General features: G+C 50.2%; 1 protein-coding gene across 1 annotated transcript in view; it reads left to right on the top strand.

Annotated features, from left to right (window-relative positions):
• SND1 (staphylococcal nuclease and tudor domain containing 1) overlaps positions 1–24,468 on the top strand; it is a 483,020-nt gene that overhangs the window by 327,992 nt on the left and 130,560 nt on the right. The window contains exon 15 of the mRNA XM_004707793.4: positions 6,279–6,420. Coding sequence (XP_004707850.1) covers positions 6,279–6,420 — 142 coding nt within the window. The remainder of the gene's footprint in view (positions 1–6,278; positions 6,421–24,468) is intronic.

Genomic DNA, 24,468 nt, shown 5'->3' with positions numbered 1-24,468 from the left:
GAAGCTGGCAGGGTATTGTCGATTTTAATAATAAGGTCTTTGTCTGATGTGTCATTGCTAAAGATGTTTTCTCAGTCCGTGGACTCTTTTATTACTCTCTTGGTGAATTCTTTCAATGTACACAGGTGCTTTATCTTCAGTATATCCCATGTGTCAATCTGTGCCTCCTCTGTCCTTCCCTATTTCTGATAGTCTATGTATTCCCTGTGCCAAAGTTCTCAAGTTGGTCCCAATTCCCTCATGGATGGCCCTAATCGTTTGGGGTTTAACTTCAAGGTCTATGATCCACCTTGAGTTTATTCTTGTGCATCCTTCATTTTTCTGCAGGTAGATATCCATTTTTTCCAGCACCGCTTGTTAAAGAGGGCATCTGCATCCCTTTGGATATTTTTTGGACCCTAATCAAAGATCAGTTGTCTGTATGATGATGATTTTATTCCTGGTTTTCGGTTCTTTTCCATTGGTCTGAGTATCTGTCATTGTACCAGTACCATGCGGTTTTGACAACTGTGTTTGTATAATATGTGCTAAATTCAGGTAAAGCAAGCCCTCCCACTTTGTCCTTCTTGAGGAGTTCTCTATTAATTCTGGGCTTCTTAACTCTCCATATGAAGTTGGTAATCAGTTTTCCCGTTTCTTTGGGCATCTGGCCTCTTGACCACCAGGATTTTGCTGACTCGGTATCAAGATCGGTTGGACCCAAACAGAATTGTCTGGAGTCCTTCCTGGGGCTGGCCCCAACGAGGACCTTGTAGGGAAGATGTGTACTCCACTGGACCATACGTCCAGCAAAGCTTGTTGGCTTGAAAGGGCCTCTTCTGAGCCCCATTTCTGACATGCCACTGGGGTACCTCCACAGTACCATTATAAGCTCTGCATTTATTTGTTTTCCATTCTTTTCCCTATGATGTTAATCAAAGAGTGATTGTGGTGATGAGAACTAATTAGTGAGCTTTATTATTAACTGTTCCTATCTGAGACTTGAACATGATAATCCTGAGTGGTTAATTGTTAACTAATAGATTTGCTCTACATCCCCTTTCCTGTGCTCATTGGCATGTTCTGACGTCAGCCTCTCACCAGCCAGCAGTTCTAACACCTACCCCAAGTGGATGTTCTGTAGGAGAATCATCAGACTCACTTTCCTACCATCAATTGCATGTGTTAGGCATTGGGCTGCAAAGTCGGTGGTTCAAACGCACCAGTGGCCCTGTGAGAAAAGGAGGAAATGACTGCTCTTGTAAAGAGTCGCAGTCTCAAAAACAGTAGATAGGCTTGCTATGGGTCAGAATCCACTCTCAGGCAGCCAGTTTTTGTTTGGTTTAGTACAAACAGAATTTTCCAGAATTCTTGCCATTTTTATTTACATAACTTATGTTCTTCTAGAATGTGGGTGACCTGGCTGTCAGAACAGTGTTCTGGGCCACTTCTTTCCAGTGCATGCCCTATTGGGGTTCAGCTTCCCCTGCCCCCAGTCCACTGTCCCATTTCCACAATCTGGTGATGTTGTGTACAAAATTATTTCAAACATGTATACGTTAGGCAGGGTTCTCAAGAGAAACAAAACCAGGATATTTATGATTATATATAAATATATATGTGGATAGGTTTATGTAGCAAGAAGGAATATAACAGCTAATTTGTCCACACAGCAATAGAGGGCTCAGTTCAGTTCACTTTTGTTGAACAGTTACTATACTGAAAGGCCTTCAACTCGAGGAGGGGGCTTTGGTCCAAGGTCAAGGAAACGGCAGAGTCTTCACTCAGGCAAAACGCAGAGTCTGCCCACAGGCAGCAAGCAGCTGGGTGGATCAGCCACAATCAGTACATGGGAGCTCAGTGAAGCAGGCCTGGATGGAATATCGAACTCAAGCAATGTAAGGTGACAGGACCCATCAGCCTCAAGTTCAGGTGATGTACTCACCAGCAGCAGCAGCACGGTAAAGCAGGTCTTGAAGGAAGCTCAAGCTCTAGCAACAAAATCCACGGATTGGCTTGGCCCACTGGTAGTGTAGCTGTAGTGTAGCTCACAGGTTGAAGCAGAGAATTAGCTAAAGCAGCAGCACACTGGTCCAATCCCCAAAGAACAAAAGACATTGGGAGTTGGCGGGGTGGGGGTGGGGGTACGTTCCTTTGAAAACCATCTCTCTTTGCCCTCCAATCAAAACTACGACCTGATTAAGCTCCACCCACATGTTCCTATTGGCCAGGTTAGCACAATAAGCCTAACTATCCAATATGTTGGTACACATGGCAAGGTTCTTTGTTGTGGAAAGTTGCAGCCTGGCCACTGAAGGGGATTTTTTACAGGCAAGGAGAGATGACCCACATCTGGGAGCAATTTGGTCTGAAGACCAGAAGGGGGGGGGGAGTGGGGGGGTTGCAAGTGGGGGCACATCCGTAGATATCTTTATAACCCGTTCCTTTCTCTAATCCCACTGCTTTTCTTCAGGGTCATTCTCCACGCTGCTCCTAGAAGGTTGAGGTAACGGAGATTAACATCCTTTGAAATGGAGTCACCCCAGCACATTTGTTGCATCATTACTTTCCCGATTTCGAGGTGCATTGAGGGGCAGAAACATTCCTTAGATGCTACTCACAAAAGCGGGTTTAAACCTTCAATGAGCTTTTCTGGGAGTACAGGAAAAGATTTCTGCATGGTTTGTTTGGTTTTTCAAGTCCTTTCCCCCAGTGTCTTTGTCTAGTCTCACCACTGGAACCTAGCCAACATAGGTGACTCACCTGCCAGCATGTGAAATACCAGAGGTTTAACTTCCATCTCACAGCAACATGCCACCACAAGACAACAAACTGGCAGTCACGTGCTAAAATGGATCTTGGCTGAAAGCATACAGGCCTGAAAGATGGTCAGTTGTGTTTTATCAACTATGCAGAGGCCTGAAACTGTGTGGATCATAACAAGTTATGGATAGCCTGGTGAAGAATGGAAATTCAAGAACACTTCATTATGCTCATGCAAAACGTTTACATAGACCAAGAAGCAGTTGTGTGAAAAACAAAAGATAAAAGGGGGATACTGTGTGATTTAAAATCAGGAAAGGTACATATCAGAGTTATCCTTTCACAACACTCAGTCTGTATGCTGAGCATCGTCCAAGCTACTGGACTGACTCTTTGAAGAATGTGACATCAGCTTTGGAAGAAGGCTCGTTAACCTGCTGAAAGCAAGAGGACTTGAAGCGCTTAATGGTAAAGATCAAAGACTTCGTCCTTCATATCGATCACATCTTAACATTAACAAACCCCACAGCTAGACCAATAAGCACTATCGTGATAAACAGAGCGAAGTTAGAAGTCGTTTCCATTTTATTTGGATCCACAGTCAACACCCATGAAAGCAGTAATCAAGAAATCAGAGTATTTGCATTGGCAAAGATGTTCCTTTGGGACCCAAGCCATAGTGTTTTCATTCCGTCACATGCTTGTAAAAGCTGGACAATGCAAAAGGAAGACCTTAGGAAAGACGGATTATACCAATGGACTCCACTGTGCTCACTCTGTTTCTCATAACCAGGTTTTCTCATGTTCACCTTTGCCAAACCTTAGAGATGAGCATAAGAGACCAAAGAATGCCACTATCCTTGCACGGCCTCTTTGGAAAGCAAATTGTTGGACCCCCCCATCAAGTCCATTTGTTAGTCATACAGGCAGAATCCCTAAAGCAAATAATTTCCCTAACTAAATTAGCAGGGAGAGATTTCTGGCTACCTCTCTGTCACCTGGGGGGACTTGTCCATCTACCTTTTCATGTTAGCCACTGAAACAGCTATTCGAGGCTTCTGAGTATGTGTATTGAGAAAGAGCACCCCAAGCCAAAGCAGCAGTGGGGGGTGTGTGAGCGGAGAACGGCAGACAGGCCCTATTGTGCGCCTGGGGCTGGGACTTGAAAGAGCTAATCCTATATCATTGGCTCTATAAGGATTTTCTGTTCCTTAAAGAAAAAAAAAAAAAAATCCCGTCAACAAGGATGGCATCACCATCGTTTCCCTGAGCAAGTGGGCCATGAGCACCTCATCCCGCTCCCAGCTTTCCAACACTCACCTCCAGAAATGAAAGGAGCCCCCATATCCGATCCTGTTATGTTGCCCCAGAAGTAAACCTGGCCAGTCATGGTTTCCAAGTTTACTTTCATGCCTCTGTTGCCAAGCTGTAGGCTTTCAGCTCTCCTCTCTGCCTGCTCACTGCTACCTTCCATCCAGCCTTTCAGGAGCCAGGCTGTTGAATTGTAGGCCGAGTCTGAGGAAGAGTCAGGAACATCTTGATTTTACGGCGCAGGGAACAGCAGGGTCCTTTGCTGCTTCTCCTTGCTTCCCAGTCTGAGTAGGTACCTCTAGCGATAAAGTATGAAAGAGCAAAAGAGGACACAAGTCTGCAGCAGCAAGTTGATCCATTCGCTAGAGGGTGGTTTCCCACGGTAGAAACGACTTCTCGCTGGGATCCACATGAAAAGTCTACGTGTATCTGTATGCACGCATGCTGCTACTAAGCAACTTTTTTTAATGTTCATCAGATAGATCTAAAAATACAAGGCTGTGAAAATGTCTCTTTCAGAAAAATAAGAGTTACTGCAGTCTGAAGCAACAAGGGCCTTCTCTCCAGAGATGTGAAGTGGCCTCGTGATTTGCAATAATCAACTTGATAATTGTTGTTGGCTTACTAGCTCGGTTCATGAATATCATCCCAGTTTGAGACTAGTATGGAAAGGGGTTTTAATCTTTCCCATAGAGCATTTGTCTTGCCTGACTGTTCTGGACTTCGGCCAGCGAGAGCACTCCATACTGTCTATAGCTGTAGTAGAAGATGTGTTGCCCATGTGCATTGCAGGGGTTTTCAACCCACTAATGCTCATTGTTGCCATACCCTTTACCACTGTGCCATTAGGGGCCCCGAGAACAGATGACTGTCTCCTCTTTTCTTCGAGAAGCTGTTTGAAGGGAAGGATGAGTCTCATGACTCTAAATACTGTTTTCATCCCAGCCTACCTCCCTGCTTCTGAATGAGAGAAGCCCCTGTGGCTGCTGTGGAAACTCTCAAATACTTGATGGCTTGTTAAATTTTCATTATCTAATGTGCATTAATTCAGATACAATAGCCGGTTGCTAGGAGCAGAGTGAGGGAGGCAGCGCTTGGCGGAGTGCAGCCTGCCGGTGTCACAGGAGTCAGGAAAGTGTACCGAACTCACCATCCTCACAGGGAGCTTGTGGTTCTGCTGGCTGGGCTAGAAAACTTGGAAGTCCTGCCATCCTGTGACTACTCGTTCCCCCAGCACATGGGGTGCCATCATTCTGTGCGTGCTGACTCGAGCCTCTTGCGGGGCGGAAAGGGCTCAAAGGCTCTGAGCCCCTTCAGTGGAGAGCTCCAAGGTGGGGAATGCCAGGGTGCTGCGAGCGTTTGTGTTGTTTACGGTAGTGTTATGGTGTCTGTCATTATTCAGGGAGACTTGTAGTGCAGTGGCTAGGTACTTGGCTGTTAACTGAAAGGCCATTAGTTCCAACCCACCAGCCACTCTGTGGCCATCTGCTTCCATGAAGATTGTAGCTGTGGAAACCCTGTGTGTGTGTTGGGGGGGGCGGGGGGCAGTTCTACTCTGTTCTCTCTGCAACTCAACCACAATGGGCTTGTGGTTTGTGTTCTTTTAAATAATCGTTTACTTGATGTGATGTGGTATTTGTCTCCGTGGAGCACTCCTGCTGGATGGGAACCGGAACCCTGCCCATCCCACACAGGGTTGCTATGTTGGTGCCCCAGGAAAGCTGGAGTGAAGCAACAGGGAACTCTAAGTCCTACCTAACTGCCCAAGACCAGAGTTGCACCGCTTTTGGTTTCCTGAGGAAGAGTTTGGGGAGCTGTATAACAGCCTGGGAGTCACCTTTTTTTTTTTCTTAAAGCACAATTAGAGGTTGCCTTCCCTAGAAGGTTGGTCTTGTTCTTCTGACCTCAGTGTTTTCTTCCTGCCCTAAACAAGGAGGGGAATGCTAATTTATAAGGCACCATCCAAGCTCATACATCCAGTGATTGCAGAGGGAAGCAGAGAGCCCATGGGAATGTTCTGGACATTGTTGATGAGAACTGTATTTCCCCTTATGAGGTCAGGTCAGTACTCTGCCTCCATGATGGCTCCAGAAATGGGGGCTTCTATGCAGTTGTCTGCCTAGCTTTGGTGTTCTGCTAGACTTTACATGGTAGGCCAGAGTGCAAGAAGTGTTCACCTAGTGCCCTTACATTCCTAGTGATTCGTTTCTTCTTTCTCCCACTAGGATACCCAAAAAGCCAAGCAGTTCCTGCCCTTTCTTCAGCGGGCCGGGCGTTCGGAAGCTGTGGTGGAGTACGTCTTCAGTGGCTCTCGTCTCAAACTCTATTTGCCAAAGGAAACTTGCCTTATCACCTTCCTGCTTGCAGGTGAGTCCTACATGTTCTCTGCTACTCTCAAAATTCATCCTGGAGGCCACGTGGGCCTCTTCCCGAGCGTTTGGGCGGAGAGCCTGGCCGGGGCGGTACCTTCTCCAGCGCCCATCTCTAAGGTATTTCTGTGCCACGAGGGGGTCCTCGTTCTGCTCCCTGCCCCCGCGCCAGCCATCCTCCTCTCTGCTCACTGAGCGGACATCTCTCTTCTCCCGCCTTTTCGCGTGGCTTCGCGGTTCCCACGCCGGCGAGATTGCATCTGAGCCATGCTCTTGGAGCAGTTTTACGTTTGTGGATTCAGGGAGCAAACGGCTCCGTGTCTTCTTTGCTGGCATATAATCAAGTTATTTATTTACAGCCAGCGCCTCGCAGAGACCGAGGGATTTTGAGAGAAGCTGTCATTTTATTTCACTACCCCTAGGCCTGCACACCCGCTCGCTCACTCACAAAGGACACATTCCAGTGTGTTTCCCGAAGCGTGTCACTTTCTTGTGGCTCTCTTGTTTCCTCAGCACTTCTCCGGTTGAATTCTTGAATAGAATGTACTACCGGAGAAGAGAAACAGGCACCACGCTAGCTGTCCTCGACCACCTTGCCCCTGATCCTTCTCCAAGGGGATCGCAATGCCTGCTCAGTGCCGAAGCCTGGCCCTCCATCCTCGCTTATGACTTAGGACATGATGCTCCGCAGGGAACTGAGGATACCACACGCAGGGCCCGCTGTAGGAAGGCTCCCTCATTGTGTGAAGCTCTCTCCCCGAGGTGTGGAAAGTGAAACAATTACATTCTTTCTGAGAAACTTGGCCACAGACCTATGGGGAAAGAAAACATTGAAGTTCTACTTTCTGAACTCAAAAATCCCTGAATGGAGCTGGCTCCAAGAACAGACCTCTCTTCTTGGCATGAGATTTCCTGCAGAATCTTCTCATGTTCGCTGGCTTCGACACAAGCAGTCTGATCACTAGACTCCGAGGCAGCCAGCTCCTCTGCCTGGCATTACTCTGAGCTTAGCAATTCCAACGGCATTCCCTGCGTTAGCTTACGTTACGAAGGATAGATTACAGAGGCAAATTCATGATAAAAATAATATGCTTTTACATTTGCCTCCCGCCATACTACGTGTTCTGTTAGGTTATGCATCTTGTGCTTTCTTTAGAAACATGACAAGGATACGCCGGGGATTGTAAAGTCTCGATAGAAAACAGACCCAGGTCTGAATCCTGGCTGTTTGCTCTACCTTTCAGGAGGCTGTGTCCCCTCATCCAGTGACAGTTGCTTTTCTTTCAGGATGGTTTTGAGGATCTAGGGAAATGAGATGGGTAAAAGACCCAGAACAAGCCTGCCATAAAGTAGATAATCAGTAAACACTTGCTTCATTCCCCTCAAGAAAGGTTAGTGATATTCTAACCAGAGCTTTCCTTGGCTCTCACATGGACAATGTGGCTATGTAGCAGTGTGTTTGCACACAGCCGTGGGTCTGCCCTGGAGGGCCAGGCAATAGATCCAGCCGCCTCCTCATTGAGGCGAAAACTAAGGCTCCCAACTTTCCCTTTGAGACTTTGGAACAAGGAAGCCTGCATTGTCCTGAAACATTGTCACAGAGAGTAGAGACGGGGAAGCCATCAGCCAGGTCTCAGGAAGCCCTAGGGGGAAGAGAGGCATGTAAACAGGGCTGTGCTGGGGGCACTTGTGAGAGAATAGAATTATCTGCCAGGCCCAGACATAACATGGAGGAGGAGTGATTGTTATTTAAGTGGAGATCAGAGAGTGCTTCCCTTAGGAGCTGATACCTGAGCTATGTTTTGAAGGAAAAATGAAGGTTTTTGGTTTGGTTTGGTTGGATTTTTTGTGGGGACTGGGAGAGCAGGTGGCTACAGGTAAAGTTGTTAGAGGTATGCTATATCCTGATGTGTGTGGGCAACCATTTTGCTTTGGGTGCAGCCTAACGAGCTAGGAGGGTGGAGCGGTGGGACGAGCCTAGAGATGCAGACAGGAGCTCGCCTTTCTCCTTTGGACTATTCTGTACTCCTTGGTCACTGCAAGTTATCGAGCCCGGAGCACTGCTCAGACTTGAGAAAGTTCCTTTGGGTGGTTATCCTGTACTAAGTGAGTCCGGAGGCTTTGGGGAGTCATCGAAAGGTGAGCAAGATAGAACCTCGAGCCTGACAGTGAAGAGAGAAGGGGGATCAGACACGTACACTGGACGTAGGCTTGCCAGGATTCAGGGAATGACTACACCGGGGGTCAGGCTGAGGTGGAGCGCTCAAGGCTGGAGTGGTCGGGTTGATTGTGATGCCCACAGTGATTCTTAACACCGACATCTGAACAGGTTTGATGAGCAGACAGATTATTTGATTTTTAAAGTATCAAGTATTTAAGCTATTCATGGACTACCCAGTTAAAGAATGTCCAAGCTGAAGTTCAGTAAATGAGACTGGTAAAACTTTCTGCTCAGGGGTCAGCAGCCTCCAGGCGACAGTTGCCGCTGTTTGTGTGCTTAGAGGGCAAGTTTAGGAGAAACTGACAAGTGCCTTGGAAAACACCAGACTCTGAAGAGGTACTGTAAGGATTCCCATCGCATCAGAGAAGAGTGGTCAGAGTGAGCGAGAACCACAGGAGAGTGGTCTTCTGGAAGCCAAGGAAGGAAAGAATGTCAGGGAGTCAACGGTGTCCAATTTTACCAAAAAGACCAAGTAGGGGTAAGAACGATGAAGTGGCTGTGCATCAGAGACGTCAGTCACCTCGGACCCTTGGGCAGATTCACTGGGGTTGAGTCAATGTAAAGCAGATGGTGGGTGCTTGGGGGCGAAAGGATGGAATACTGAGAGCAGAATGATGGAATACTCACAGAAACGGAGCCGTAGGACAAAAGGACGCAGCAAAGGGAAAGCTACAGGGTAGAGGGAACATTCGAAGGGTGTCGGCATCTTGAGTCTTTTCATAGCAGTGATTGTTACTCGAGATTGGTGCAGACGATGACATGTGCACTTGGGAAAGCCATTCAATCTACCTATTGTTTTCATATACCAGTTACAGAATGTAAAACTCAACAAAATCTCCTTGGCAAATGAGGATATAAAGAAGATGGAGTGAGCAAATATTCCAGAGAGCACGGGTTAAAAATGAGAAGCCCTGGTTTGAATTCTGAGGAGAAGGAACTGAGAAAGGATGCCAGGGGATAATTAATGGCCCTTTGGCCCAGGGGGGAGAGCGAATGAATGAAGGGGGTGGAGGGAGCACCAGAGAGGGCGGAGCTTCTGAGTGCTCAGAGACTAATGACAAAGCTGGAAGTGAATGTAGGTACAGACGTGATGGCTTTGACTAGTGGCTTTGATGTTCAGCATGAGGATTAGTGATTTGAGGAGAGTGACAACAGGGCTTGGAAAAGCTGCCAAGGGGCACGGGAACTGGCCTGAGGCCAGTAGAAAGACTAGCTAGCTGAAGTGCTGACTGCGATGGGAAATTTTGAATCCGCAGCATAAGTGACCAACAGTGCATGTGTTCTCTACTGCTCCTGTGGTAATCAGGGGAGTGGATCTCGATGGAGATCTTGAAGAAGGCTAACAGCTCATCGATATTGAAGGAGCTGTGTTGTCCTCAGCTCTGGACTCCCCCAGGCTGGGACTATAGGGAGGCCAGACTATAGGGATGATGAACAAGAATGGAATAGAGGAGCGCACTGACTAGAGGCTCGCCTCATAGAAGTATGGGCAGCAGGGACCCAGCAGGATGGAAGCTTTATTTAGGGCTTAACGTTTTACCTGGAACAGTTCCTGTGAACCACAGTCCTCTCATGTGTGAAACGAGCATAATGACACATCCCTTGCCAAGGATGTTGAGATTAAAGGTAAGATGTGCATTGTGTATAGAATGCTCGTCTCAGTGCCTGGTAGATGGTCTCAGTAAGTTGCACTTGGTACTTACAATTAGGGCTGTTAAAAATTTAGGTGTATCTTGAATTAATCCAGTCTGAAAGAAAGGCGGACAAGACTGTTCCAGGTGACGAGTCAGTCAGCTGCTGGTGTGAGTCCAGGGAGTCCGTTGACAGTGACCCCATGGGCACCTGGGACTCTAGAAGCAATGGGAGATTGAATGGCTCTTCCAACTGCACAGGCCCTGTAGGGTTTCCTAAGCTGTAATCGTTTAGGAGCGGATTCCCAGGTCTCTTCTCCCACTGAGCCACTAGTGGGCTCGAAACACCAGCTTTTCAGTTCACAGCCGATCACTTAACCAGTGTGTCACCAAGACTCCCCAAAGGAATGACCTGGCACATCACAGAGTGGAGAAAAAAACAGGGAGACAAAATGAAATGCAACACAATAAAACCAAGTGGCAGTCCTCCGCCAAGGTTGGTGCTAGGCAGGATCCAGGAGGCATGGACAGCCATCCTGACAATCTTCATTAGGATGCGTGAGAGAAACCGGCTTTCTATTATGGTAGCTATGTAGAGGAAGTCCCCCTGGAGAGGGTAGAATACACAGGGAGTTTATTTCTGTCCAAGAAGTATGTAGATGGCTTGCTCTTAGGCCATGGTAGCTGTCCACCTACCATTCTGTCACTATTAGGGTGAAGACTAGTTTGAAGATTTTTGTAAGACTTCAATTCTTGAGTTTCAACTACACTGTGACAGGAGCCCTGGTGGTTAAGCATTGGACTATTAACAGCAAGCTTGATGGTTCGCGCTGTCCAACGCACTGCAGTCTCAGAAACCCTGTAGGGCAGTTCCACCCTGCCCTGGTTTGGGTTTGGTGCTTGGCATTAAGCTAGTCTTGCTTTTCATCACGAATCCTATAGATGCATTTTTCATCCAAACAGGATGCATATGAGGGCATGGAGATGCTGTGGACACTCGTATGAGGCGAGGGCTTTGGGTCTCCACTGCTTGTTGGCTTTTGCCTGGGGGAGAACTAGAGACTGACTGGGCAGAAGAGGCCTCTGCTGGGCATGGCCTCTGCTCCAAGTCGTAGATGTGTTTGAGCAAAGCCTTCCTTCCCAGTAATGACTTGACTCCACTGGGCCAAGAGGAGAGAACAGCTCCGACATGGCTCATCGGCACCTGCGTTTCCTTCCACCATCCCCTGCAGTGGTCGCAGCCAACTCCTCCCCCACCCCCACCCCCACCCAGGAGCTGCTGCATCTTTGTAAGTAATGTCTGTTCTAGATCATTCTGTGTGGAGAGAAAATTCTCAGAAACTCTCCATTCCCGCGTCAAGGTGCTGGGCAGCCATCCAGTGTAGGTGTTTTCTGGTTCTCTGCACCTGGGCATTCCAGCTGTGGACTTGTCCGCCGGGACAGCAGCCTCTTGGTACAGCTTTGCAGATACCTGAGGGATTCCAGCAGCTCCGAGGAAGACTGGCATGTGGCCAGAGATGCTACCTCTTTGCAGCCACAAGACATGGGGCTGCAACTCTTAGGGGCAGGTCAGAAGGGTGGTGGCGAGCTGTCCCCGATGTGCTGCTTTCATTAACCCCAGCCTCATGGAGAGCCCTGTGGACTTCAAGGTGGGGTGGACACTTTCCATTTTTACGTGGCCTTTTCGGGGGGCAGACGGCCCCACAGCTTGATAGGGAGTGGCATTTGGCCTGAGCCAGCTGGCCTCTTTGTCACGGTTCCTGCACCCCTGTATGTGGAGCGGTTGCCTGTTCAGATGGGATGGCAGGTGTGGCTGAGGGGAGTCAGCGCCTCCTGAAAGCACTTGCCCTCTACTTCTCTGAGCACCTGGCTCAGTTTGGCCAGTGAGCAGGTGACCTTACACCATTAAACAGAGACATTCAAGGTCCTACCGCCTGTGGCCGCAGCCTCTGCAGACTCATTTCTCCCTTGAAGGAGATCAGTCACTTCTCGTCCTGAGCTAGCAGGGAAGCCAGGAACCCCGGCAGCCTGTGTTGCTTCGCCAGCACCCCACCTGCAGCCTTACATTTACTTGCGCTGGAGAGGAGGATGCGTCAGAATCGGATCGATGGCAGTGGGGGGAGTGGGTATGGTGTCTGAAGGGGGACTGAGGCAGAGTTTAGCTCAGCAGTGGGCAGCTGCGTGCAGTCATGTTGTTGTTCCATGCTGCGGCCTCGATCCTGACTCCTGGCAACCCCCTGGACAGGGCATGGGGTTTTCCAGATGGAATCTTTACGGAAGCAGATTGCAGGGCCGTCTTCCTCTCTCAGAGCTGCCTGGTAGGTTCGAACTGGCAACCTTTTAATTCATAGCCAAGCCACAGACCTAGGGAGTCAGGCCTCCTTTCCTTTCCATTCTGTCTGCTTCCCTTGAAGTGCTTGCTCAGCTCGTTGGGCCTCAGGGTCATGCTGAGGGCACAGTTCAGGAATTTGCCCAGTTGGCCCAACCGGCATCAATCTAGCCCGCAAACCAAATGCGCAAACCAAATGCTTTGTTCCTGAGTCGATAGAGAATTCATTTGAAGTTTAATGCAGAGTCTGTGTCAGATCACTGGGGGTGTCTTACCCCAGCTTGCGTTTTCCTTATTCTGCGAGGTGTGATGAATCACAGACCGACCAAAGCGGTGGTGGGGAGCAGCGATGTCATTCACCTTGGGTGGAACTCAAGTACACACACCATCCCTAGGAGGGAGCAGCCGGCTGCAGGGGGTTCCCATGTGGTTCCCAGCAGGTGACTTAAATTTAACCAGTTACCTAGTCACATGAATCAAGACTAGAAAATGAGGCTTCTCTTTGCCTGCCCTGTGGCATCTTTAGCTCCCCTGGTATTGTCTCTCTGATTAGAACCCCCTTCTGGAGCTGCAATCTGACAAGGCAGTGAGCGGGGCCTGGGCGTCTGGTTTTTTATATGCGTTGGTGGTGTGCGTGCTGAGCTGAAGGTTTGGCTGTGTGTCCTTCCATTCTGCATGCCTTGAAGTAGCAGGCCCTCATTCCCCCCTTCCTCCTCAGTGTCTCTTCTCCAACCAGTCCCATCAGGTCTAGCAACTGCCTATCGCCATAGCCCAGCAACTCCTAATGAGAAGGAGGGAGCCTCCAGGGGGAAAGTGAGCAGGAATAGCCGGCTCATCTCCTGGCCCCAGGAATGGTGTATCCCCATTGATTACCAGTGCCTCACCAAATTACACAATTACCACCAGTGCAGGTTGAAGTAAGAAATCCCATTCTACAATCACAGAGGTGCTAATGAATCAGGCTGTTATGGTGGTTGTGTTTGCTGGGCGCCTATCCTTAATTAAGCAATTACAGGGTCTGCTGATACTTATGAATTCCTTTCCGATGCTTTAATTGAATTGCAACTTAATGGATATTTGTGAAGTGGGGTATCCTTTCTCTTGGGACTCCCCAGTTGGATTCTGTCTCCACTGCCGACTTGCTTCCAGCAGGGCCCCATTACTGGAAATGAGCAGCCTGCCATGAGATTTTTCCGGTGCCCCGCCCCCCTTTCCTGCGCCCATCTTTTTTAGGTTTATCAACTCCCACGATGTGATTGATGCAAATTGTAATGGTTCTGTTTGTGTCAGGAGGCCCCAGAGGGTCACTTGTTGGGAAACAATTAGCCTGCTTTGGAGAGTCTGTTGTAGTGCGACCAGGATTCTTGCGATCCTTGGAAGAGCACTCGGGGTGATGCGTCATTTAAGACGGCGCTGCTGCTCTTGAATCGCAGAGATGGCCATACAAAAGACTCAAAGGCAGGCCGGCAAAAGAAGAGCCATCCACGGTACAGGCAGCTTCACACGAGCTTTCCAAGGAAACAGCCACTGAGGTCTGGAGCAGGCTTCCGAGGGGAGGTGGCATGGGAACCTCCAAGACCCGGAAGGTTTTCTCTTGGCAGGCTGGTGTTACGCATCTTTGAATGTGTCGCCGCAGAAAATGCATGTGCTCATCAGTCATTTTCCTCTCTGCTTCTGGATTGGCCATGGCTCTCTTCATCTCAGCAGCCCCACTTCTGAGTCCTGGGTTCCCAACCCCTGCAGGCAAACCACCACCACCCAGCCTGCTGGGGCGGGAAGGGCGGCCCATGGAGCCGAGGCCGCTCTGGTCATGTGGACGGAAGGTCAGGCCTTTGATTAGAGCGTGATTACCTCCCATCTTTAGCTGGTGAATCATTGCCAGAGTGGGCCTCATCATACTGTGGGTCAGTCAACAGCATGGTTATTTACTGTGTTTTTTATATCCACAAGGAATTTTGCCAGGAATACAGAAGTGCATGTGATGTAGTTCCTGCCTTCAAGCAAAGTAGTTCTGTCTACTGAAGCAAAGCATCTGTAAGTGTGAAGACAGGGTTTTTTAAGAATAAGGATAGGTAAGGCATGCTGTAAACGCCATACGAGTGAAAACCACAGAGAGATCTTACCAAACAGTAAGAGGGAGGAGGGGAGGTCCAAAAGGCCAAGGCCGTCCCGGCCCCCACCCACAAGTGTAGAAGCCAGGCTGGTGTCTGAGCCCAGGGGAGTGGGGGCTTGAGGAAGATAGGCCATTCTAGGAAGGATGTCCACAAACTGGGAAGGATCAAAGGAGAGAGGAGACCTACACGTGGCCTGGCCATCGTGGTTGTCAGGTGCTAGAGAGGCAGTTTGGACTGGGCTGGCCTTCCCTGTGACAAAGAGGAAACCTTGCCTGAAGCTGCGGCACCTTGAGTGTCAGCTTGTTTGAGGCCACCAAGCTCCTCCACCTACTTGAGGTTTCCCACGCCTTCGCCGGCCCTTACTCGTAATAGGAATCAAACGAGTGACTTCCAGAACCTGCTGGTGCGTTCAGGGATCAAGGGGGAAGGGGTCTGATTTGTTCGGTAGCCGTTTCCGGTTTTGTTTTGTTTTGCTTTGGTACAGAGTAATAAATAGCCATCGCTACAAATACAATTTGCTCAGCATGTTTCAATGGCAGTCGCAGACGTTGGGGCAGAAACACTTAAAAACAAATCCATGCTCTCCAAGTTAATTTTCATCAGATGGGCTTGCTAATCTTCATGTGGTGTTGGCATGCCTGGGGGGGTAGCTCCCTGCTGGCCTGTCCAGAGGCTCCTGTGATGGAGGGAGATGGAATCCTAAGGCCCACCACTGTAGGTGGAGTCAGATGGCCTCACCATCTCAGGAGGACGGTTGCTTCTCATGCTGGGATCAGTCTCCCATCTACCAAGGGATTGCAGAGAAGCCGCTCGGCCGGAGTCCTCCGCCTGCCGGTGCCTGCTACTCGGGCTTTTCACTCAGACTGCTTCCAGGTTTAATATAGATGAGCTACAGACCAAATTCTTCAGGCAAAAGAACAGCTGTCCCTGGTGGGATACGATTTTCCATTGACCTTGGACCTCAGCAGAGTGGGGAGACAGGATAAGAGCAGGGCCGCCTCCTCTCGCTCCTCCCCTGGGACACCAGGTCTGGGCATGGCTCTGAAGCTGTGTCCCATCCAGGCTGCTGGGGCAGCAAGGGAGCCCCAAGGAGCCAGGGCCTCTTCCCTGCTGGAGCGTCTCCAGTGCCAGTACTGGTCTTTGCCTGTGCCCAGGTGCCTCCATTCTACTGCCCTTCGTGTGGCTTTCCCAGAAGAATAAAACTCCGAGTGGGTTTTCCAGCTCCATCTTGTTAGCCTTTAGGCATTTCCCAATGGCCACTGAGCTGTCAGGGTGGCCAACAGCAGCAACAGGGCCTAGGCTGCTCCCCACCTGCCCTGCCCTGTGAGGGGGCTCTATTTGGCCATGCTAACAGTAGTAAGTGGCAGCACGTGGGGGCAGGAGAAGGGTGTAAATGGCTTGGTCATTTGAAATGAAAGGGAAGGCCTTTGAAATCTGGTAATGGGCAGCCCCAGGGTGAACAGTGCACACTGTCTATAGGACTTAATCCTGTTTCCATGGGAACCACCACCGCTCCCAACCCCCATTCACACAGAGGTTTGGCTAGGTTTGAAAAAAAATACAAAATAATTTTTTATCATTAAAAACGCTCTCCCTCCCCCAAGCCCCCAGGTTAGTATTCACTTTGGAACCCTTCTGGAAAGCTTTCCCTGGCTTCCCCAAACTGATGGTCAGGATTTACCAAGCCTGTGCCACATGCTTTGCCTACCACTTGGATAGATGACACTCACGCGGGAATTAGGAGCCCTGGTGGCGCTGTGGGTTAGCTTATGGTCGGCAGGATGCGGGGGAGTGGCCTGGGCAGCAGCGGGTATGAGGTGCCCAGAGGACACCTGGGTGGTATGGACAACGCTTTTGGCTGCTCTTGAAAGAAGAGCAGAGGTTCACATCCACTCAGAGGCAGCTGACAGAAAAGCCTGGGCATCTACTTCTGAGAAGACAGCCCTTGAACCCCCCAGGGGGCACAGTTCTAGTCTGACATACACGGTCACCTGTGTTGACCTGATAGTAGCTTTTTGGATGTATTAGTTTAGCATGTCCATTGTGGGCCACCAGCCTCATTATACCCTCCTGTCAGCCTTGAAAGGAGCCCCGGTGACGCAGTGGGTTAAGCCTTGTGCTGCTAGCTGCCAAGTTGGTTTAAGCCCATCGGCCACCCCACAGGAGAAAGAAGGGGCAGTTCTCTCTCCTGTAGGGCAGCTGTGCTCACCACTGGACCATCAACAACAGCTCTCTGAGTGAGAAGCAAGTCAGCGACAAGGGTATTGGCTGACCTTGGGGGCACAGTCGTCAGAGCGCTCAGCTAGGCGGTGGGTGGGCAACACAGACCCATCAATGGAATGCATAGCAAGCCATCTGTTTTCAGATGACAGCCTTGAAACCCCACGGGCACTTTTGCTGTGTCTTGTAGGGTCACTGGGAGTCTGAATCTGAGTTTGATTTGGGGGGGGTGACCTTGAGAGGGCACGGGCACCAGAGATTTTCACTGAAGGAACTGGGTAGTAGGCTTCCTGGCCCGGGATGTACTTCCTCTCAGTGTATACATCTAAGTCTCTGAGGATGCTTCTCTAGAGCCTCAGGGCCACAGGGCTGCTCCCAGATTCTGATGCACGCCTCCGGAGACCTTGAGGAGCAAAACCAGTCCACGGAAGTTCCTTTGCATCTGGAAGGTGTCTGGGACACAACCCCATTCTTTCCATTGTAGGTTTTCAAGTTGCCCACACGGGCCAGATCTCTTTAGTCTGGATTGGTTAGTGGTTCAGCCTCAGCTTGAGCACTCTGCTGGTGCTGACACCAGTATGAACTGCGCCTGTCCCTTGGCCCCTGGCTTCTGTACACTTGGCTGAGGCTGCGGAGATGGACGGCTCCCGCAGTCGTCTTCTGGGCTCCTTTTCAGTCTCCGTGTGCTCTTGCTTTATACTGGTAGGCCTGAAGAAATCCTGCTTGGTAACTACAGTAGTTGGCCTTCTTTATGTGTAGAATGGCATTTAAACCGACCAGTCGGTCTGCGCCCGCGGCCAAGTTCCCATTTCCCTGCCCCTGTGCCTTTTTATCCTGAGCGTGCGCATCTGCTAGAGATTTTTCTAGGGTTAATTTGGGTGTTTTTATTTTTAAATTGGAACATGGTGTCTGTCTCTTCGCTGTGTGTGTTTTGGATGCAGCCCCTGTGCTAGGCATGCGGTTATTAACTCCACTGATACACCAGTGCGCTCATTAGCATTTGCATTTTAAATTACAAGCTAGAGCAGACGACATTTATGCTATATTTGTCCCATTGCCTTCTTCATGAATGATGTCGTATGTGCAGGGAATGCAGAAATAACTCCTCCAGGCCCCGAGGTATTTTAGTCTCTTCTCCAGCAAACTGCTGTTTCTTTTTTACTCTTGATTCTCATTGTCTGATTTTTTTCCCCTTCCAAGTTTAGACCTATTTGTGAGCGCTGCTGATTGGGAAGTGCTAACGACAGACCAACCCTTCACATCAGAATAGGCAGCTTGCGTAGCATGGCCATCTTTGCCGCCTCACGTGGTGCTCCCTGCCAGCCGCCTGCTCAGTGAGGGAGGAGGGAGCTTCTCCTGACAGTTTGGTGGGTGGGAAGACATGGTAACGGCTCTGGTTAGAGCTTGTACTCCCTCTTTCTTGGAGTTGCTTAATCAGTGCTTATTTACTAGTGCCCATTACTGCTGTTTGGCACTGGGAGGGGGTGGGGGAGGCAGGCAGTAACTAGTGTTTGGCTTCCAGGAGCTTATTTTTGACTAGCCACCTTGGCATAGTGTCCCACAAGACAGCGGAGCATCACATACAAGGTGGCAGCCGGGCACCAGCTTAGAACTCTCAAGTGAGAGTTGCCAGGACCTAAGTCCTCATGGGTGAGCAGTTGCTCATAGATCACAAGAGCCCCATCCGAGGCAGTGTCGTGGATCTGGACATGGGCAGGGTGGCACCTTGCTCGCTGACCCAGCGCCACCAGCCCTAGCCCTGGACTGGCTGTGGAAGCCGTCTGGGGCAAAGAGCTCTGATAGACGAGGCCCGTTGTGCGGTTTCTCTGTGTTCTTGGTTGTCTGAGTTCTCTGACAGTGTCTTCCGTTCGATACCTATTGGGACAAGCCCAGGGACCTTACGTCGGAAGTTGAAGATGTGCCCTGTGGGTAGGAAAGCAAATTTCTGCCGTCGAGGGAAACCCTTTTTGTTTCCCTCCCTCCTCACTATACATCGCCCTCCACGCCAACCTCGGGCCGCTCATTAACTGCCGAATAAGCAGGGTGTGAAGGGTTGCCTTTGAGGCTGCCCATCCAAATACAGATGAGACACTGGTCCAGGATTGACCCGTTAACTGGTCTCACCACCACCTTTATAATGCAGAAAACCTGTGGATTCCCACCAAGTGGTGCCACCAAGGCTCACTCGCTCACTGCCATGCAATAGATGCCAGTGCGTCAGGGTAGAACTGTCCCCATGGGTTTCTGAGACCCTAACTCTGAACAGGAGTAGAAATCCTTGTTTTTCCCACAGAATGGCTGGTGGTTTCGATCTGCAGACCTTGCAGTTTGCTGCCCAACACATAACCACTAAGCCATCAGGGCGTTTCTTACCAAATAAACAAGGTGCCATGATCTGGGTCACCGCGGCTGGAGCATAGTTTCGTGCTTGCTACGTGCGAGGCCGACCTCGCCGTAAGCACCGCCAGTCCCACTCACTTGACGCCCTCAGAGTGCGGGTCTCACTCCGGAATGACGGCCCGGAGAAGGTAGCTCTCCTCATCAGCGTTGCAGTACCGAGCAAGCAGCTCCACATCTCCATGCGCGGCTCTGTATATGCCCTCTGATGGCTCTAATTACTCTTGTAGTAATTTCTTACTGAGCATCTCGGCCGGGTCAGAGTTGTCTAAGAAACCCAACCCAGGTTACTAGACAGAATTGTGTGAGCGACGTTCAGTTCTACTGCCCTGGCTCTGAATCCCAGGCCACTTCTTGCCTCATGTCCACACATTAGTTAGTTCGTTTTCCATGATGGAAAACACTCGTGAAGTTCTTTTGAAACGTTGGTGAACAAGACAACACGGATAGGAATCGTTATCTACCTCTGTGTTTCCTCTCTGGCAATTATGGGCGCACTCGATGGCTTCCGGAAGCTGCAGGCTCTGAACATGGGCCTCTGGGCCTCAGCCTTCCCCTGTGCTGTTACCGGCAAAATTGCTCCCCAGAAACTAGGCTGTCCGGGAGCATGGAGACCCTGGCCAGCAGGGAGGAGTTGAGAGCCCTCTGGCGACGTGGAGAGGCCCAGCCGAGCCGGGGCTGCCCCGGCCGCTGCCTCACCTGCGCCTTCGGCGGATCTGTGGCAGCAGGCGACTCATTCAGCGGCATGTCTAAATGCACTTAGATGACAGCAGCTGCGACCAACAGCGCACCACCGCGCGGGGAGCCCCGGCCTGGGTTTGCCTGCCGTTTGTTACTTAAGTGAGGGGCTGATTGCTGCCCGTCTTCCCCCCCAGCTGCCAGGCCGCCTGCCCTCGCGAGGCTCGAGGCACCTACCTCCGCTCTGTCTCTGGCTTCTGACAGAAACCTTGAATTAAGTGGGTTAGGAATCAACTGCTTGAATGCTTGTGCAGATAGCTTCTCTCCCCAGCTATCTGAAGTGCTTTTTGAAATACACGGGAGCCCTTTGTAAGCTGCTTTCTAAGCTGTGAGTCCATTGTGCTGCTCTCTGCAGCCCGCGTGGCTCTAACCTAAGTAATGTCTCCTTGGCTCCGGGCCAGTCCTGGGTATTGGAAATGCGCGTAAGCAGCAAAGCCGCCCACCAGAGTCACTAGCAGCTGTTGCAGGTTGGAGGATTTGCAGAAATTGAGATTGCTGTTCCCAGATATTGGCACTTGCCTGGTGATGAATGGCCGAGTTTGTGCGCGAGGCCTCTGTACGCTTTCTGTCGGCCTTTTATTCCCAGCCCTCTATTGTCGTGCCGGCTCAATGGCCCCGTTGTGGAGGAGCACGGCTGAATGGAGGGGCGAATGGCCTACCCCTCCCGCCAGGCCCTCCCTCAATTGGTCCAAAGGGAGACATTAAGAATAGCTCTTTGATCCCCTGAGCCAGCAGTCCTGGGCCAGGAATTTGGAGGGCACACAGCCCAGATGCCAAGGCTCCACCCCAAGAGGCTAAGGAAATGCCCTTCAGCTCAGCATTCACCCACCTGTGAGCACAGCAAGCCTAGGAAGAGAGGCCGATCCAGGTTAAGTCATTTGTGGCCTCTGGCTTGCTTTCTGAGAAGGTGGCCCCAGAAAGACATGTTTCAGAGAGTGATGCCACTTGGTATAATTTCCTCTTAATCACATATTCCCATGCATATTCATGTATGCATATGGGGAGACCAGCATGAGAGGGCCGTCTTTCTAGAGATGAAACTGAAAAGTAACTGGAATGAGTGACCTTGATTGCAGGGCAGCCCCAGCCCCACCACTTGCTCACTCAGTGTCCTGTCCTTTAGAGCGCCGACACTCTGGAAACCGTCCCGTGGGTTTCCTTCCTCACTGGCTCTGCCTCCAGAGTGGGGGATGCAGGCACTTCGTCTGTCTCGTCACCCCTGAACCTTCTAGGAACAGGGCCTCAATGGCCCAGAGTCCTGAAGCAGATTGTCTGTGAAGGAATGACGCAGCACGGTCACGCAGGGCTAGCTGATGCTTGTGTTATCTTAAAACTAAGAAAATCAAGCATCCCCTACCCTCACCCCCTTCCTACTAAAGAATGAACTTTGGAGGTCCAGCAGCCTTGGCATCACCCGCAGGAGCTCCAAACAAGGTCCTTTAGGAAGCTGCGATGTAGGTTCAAACCACTCTGCCCACACAAGACATAGAACCTCTCTGGGCTTCAAGTCTTTTGTGTTTTGATTGGTTTTGGTTTTGGGGGTTGAGGTTTTTTTTATGTAATGAGGGAGTTAGATTAAGTTCTCTGAGGGTTATTCCAGGATTGAGCTGTACTTATGATCCAGAGTCCCTGGATATAGTACAAGTGATTACCGCACTCAGCCACTGTCTGGAAGGTTTGAGGTTCAAGTCCACTGAGAAGAACCTTGGAAGAAAAGGCGATCCAATGCTGAAAAATCAGCCATTGAAAACCTTGTTCTGACACATGTGGAGTCACCCTATGTCAGATAACAACAACTGCTAAGTTATTACATGCACTGTGATTTAATCCAGGAGCCCTGGTGGTGCAGTGGTTAAGCATTCAGCTGCTGACTTTGGTGGTTCAAACTTGCTAATAACTGTGTCACATGAGAAGGATGTGGAGTCTGCCACCCTAAAAGAGGCACAGCCTTTGGAACTCTTAGGGGCGGTTCCACTCTCTCCTACAAGGTTGCTGTGAGTTGGAATCAACTTGACAACCATGGATTTTGATGTCGTCCACTACTGCCATAACAGAAGTACTGCAAGCTGGAATCAACAGAAACTCATTCTCTCTCATTAGAGGCTAGAAGGCCAAATTCAGGGCACCAACTTTAAGGGGAAGGCTTTCTCCTTCTTAACAGCTGCAAGTCCTTACTTCTTTGCAACACCTGTGGGCCCACTCTCCCTTGGAGATGTGTCTTGGTATCAACCTTCCCTGCGTCTCGGAGGTGCTCAGCACAGGGAAGCAGGGTCCACACGGTGCCTTCTGCTCCTGACTATTCTTTCTTGGTGGTCGTCAGCTCTCTCCAGAGCTGGCTTCTCTCTTCCTTTTATCAGGGCTGTGATCTGAATATGAGTGGTACAGCCTACTCTGATCCCTGTTATAACTGATTGGCTGATCACATCGTGGGCAGGGGGGAGGGGGTTGTTACATCACAGCCAAAGCAGGGGACACAGTTCAGTTCATGGATATTTAAGCCATTTCAGTATTATTATAGCCTTCCACAGGAGTGCCTATTTTATTGATCAGAAAACTGAGGCTTAGAAAGTTAATGTACTCATCCAGTAAATAGCTGACACAACAGTGCCGATGGAGACGTTGAAATATGGTTTCCAAGGACATACTTCAGAAGTTGCTCCAGGTAACAGAGGGGCTAGGGCTGTCCATCATCCCTCAGCTCACTGCCTCTGCCCAGGTTCTTCTGACTACCAATCCGCCTGGCACTGCTTTTCCCTTGGGATGGCCAGACACTGCGCTTCAGAAGTGGTAGTGGCCCTCTGGAGGAAATGCTGTGTTGAGGGTGTGAGTTTTTGGTCATGTTATCAGGCCCCAGAGATGGCCCTGCTAGAAACATGACTGAGACAAGAGTGTGGCTGTGATGTGTGATTGTGGAAGGGGGAACACAGCTGGGACATGTGACTGGGAAGGGAGTACACAGGTGAGATGTGTGACCATGGAAGGGAGAACATGGCTGGGACATGTGACTATAGAAGTGAGAGCATAGCTGGGACATGTGACTGTGGAAAGGAGAACACGGCTGGGACATGTGACTGTGGAAGGGAGAACACAGGTGGGACATGTGACTGTGGAAGGGAGAACATGGCTGGGACATGTGATTGTGGAAGAGAACACAGGTGGGACGTGTGGTTGTGGAAGGGAGAACACAGCTGGGACATGTGACTGGAAGGGAGAACATGGCTGGGACATGTGATTGTGGAAGAGAACACAGGTGGGACGTGTGGTTGTGGAAGGGAGAACACAGCTGGGACGTGTGACTGGAAGGGAGAACATGGCTGGGACATGTGACTGTGGAAGGGAGAACACAGGTGGGACATGTGACTATAGAAGTGAGAGCATAGCTGGGACATGTGACTGTGGAAGGGAGAACATGGCTGGGACATGTGACTATGGAAGGGAGAACATGGCTGGGACCTGTGATTGTGGGAGGGAGAGCAGATCAGGCCTATGGGATGGGTTTATGAGCTGGGGTGTTTATGGACAAATTAAACTTGCGCCCTGAGTAAGCAAAGTCCTAAGCCAGTTATTACTGCTCTGGCACTTCTAATGGGTCCTATGCCACTCTTATAAATTATTCAGTTGCTTTACTAATAAAAGGCCAAGCGGTTTGCCTAGTCCTGGTGATACTTAAGTATATAGCTTAGAAGGGAAAGGCTGTTTGCTGACGGCCAAGGAGTCCTCCTGTCTGGCTCCAGGTGAAAGGCTAAAAGGGCAAGCTTGAGCAGCACGCTTTGGGGAAGAAGGTATGGACGCGAAGTTGAGGCGAGGGCACTATAGGCTGACAGAGGCCGGGGCTCTCTTTCAGAAAATAACCGTCAGGTGCCCAGACAGTTGGCATCTGAAGCACCGTTTGCCCGGGGTCGTGACTCGGTGACTAAACGGGCCCTGGAGTCCAACAGCAAAGCGGCACAAAGTGGCTGTTTCGGTTTATGTTTCGATCTCATAAGATTTTATTTTAATTAAACTGCAATTTACAGGGGAAATGCATGAATAGTACAAAGATCTTCACTGACCCTCTCAGAATTGCCACCCTATTGCCCTGTGTATGCGCTGTCCATCCCTCTCTGGATATGCTTGCAGGAGAGCCTTCTTGCCGACTTGCTTTTCGCATCCCCAAGCAGTGTCAAACCCTGGTTTTCACCCCCCACAAAACAGGCTTGTTCACCAGCCCAGGGGCGCCCCCCCTGCTCCAAGGCAGAGTCCACACTCGTGCCCGATGTGGCACTTGCACATCCAGACTTTTCAGGGAGACCCCACTTTGTCTCTTGTTCAAATGTCAGGCCAGTGAATCCTCAGTGCAAAAGATGTCATTCTAGCAAGTCTCCAGCTTCTGTTGGTGCAGAAGTGGCACAGCCCC

Source organism: Echinops telfairi, unplaced genomic scaffold (genome assembly GCF_000313985.2).
Source record: "Echinops telfairi isolate 266 unplaced genomic scaffold, ASM31398v2 ScPeMD7_23;HRSCAF=83, whole genome shotgun sequence".
In the NCBI taxonomy this organism is placed as follows: Eukaryota; Metazoa; Chordata; class Mammalia; order Afrosoricida; family Tenrecidae; genus Echinops; species Echinops telfairi.
The sequence above is the reverse complement of the archived record's forward strand: the minus strand, read 5'-3'. Positions and strand labels throughout refer to the sequence as shown.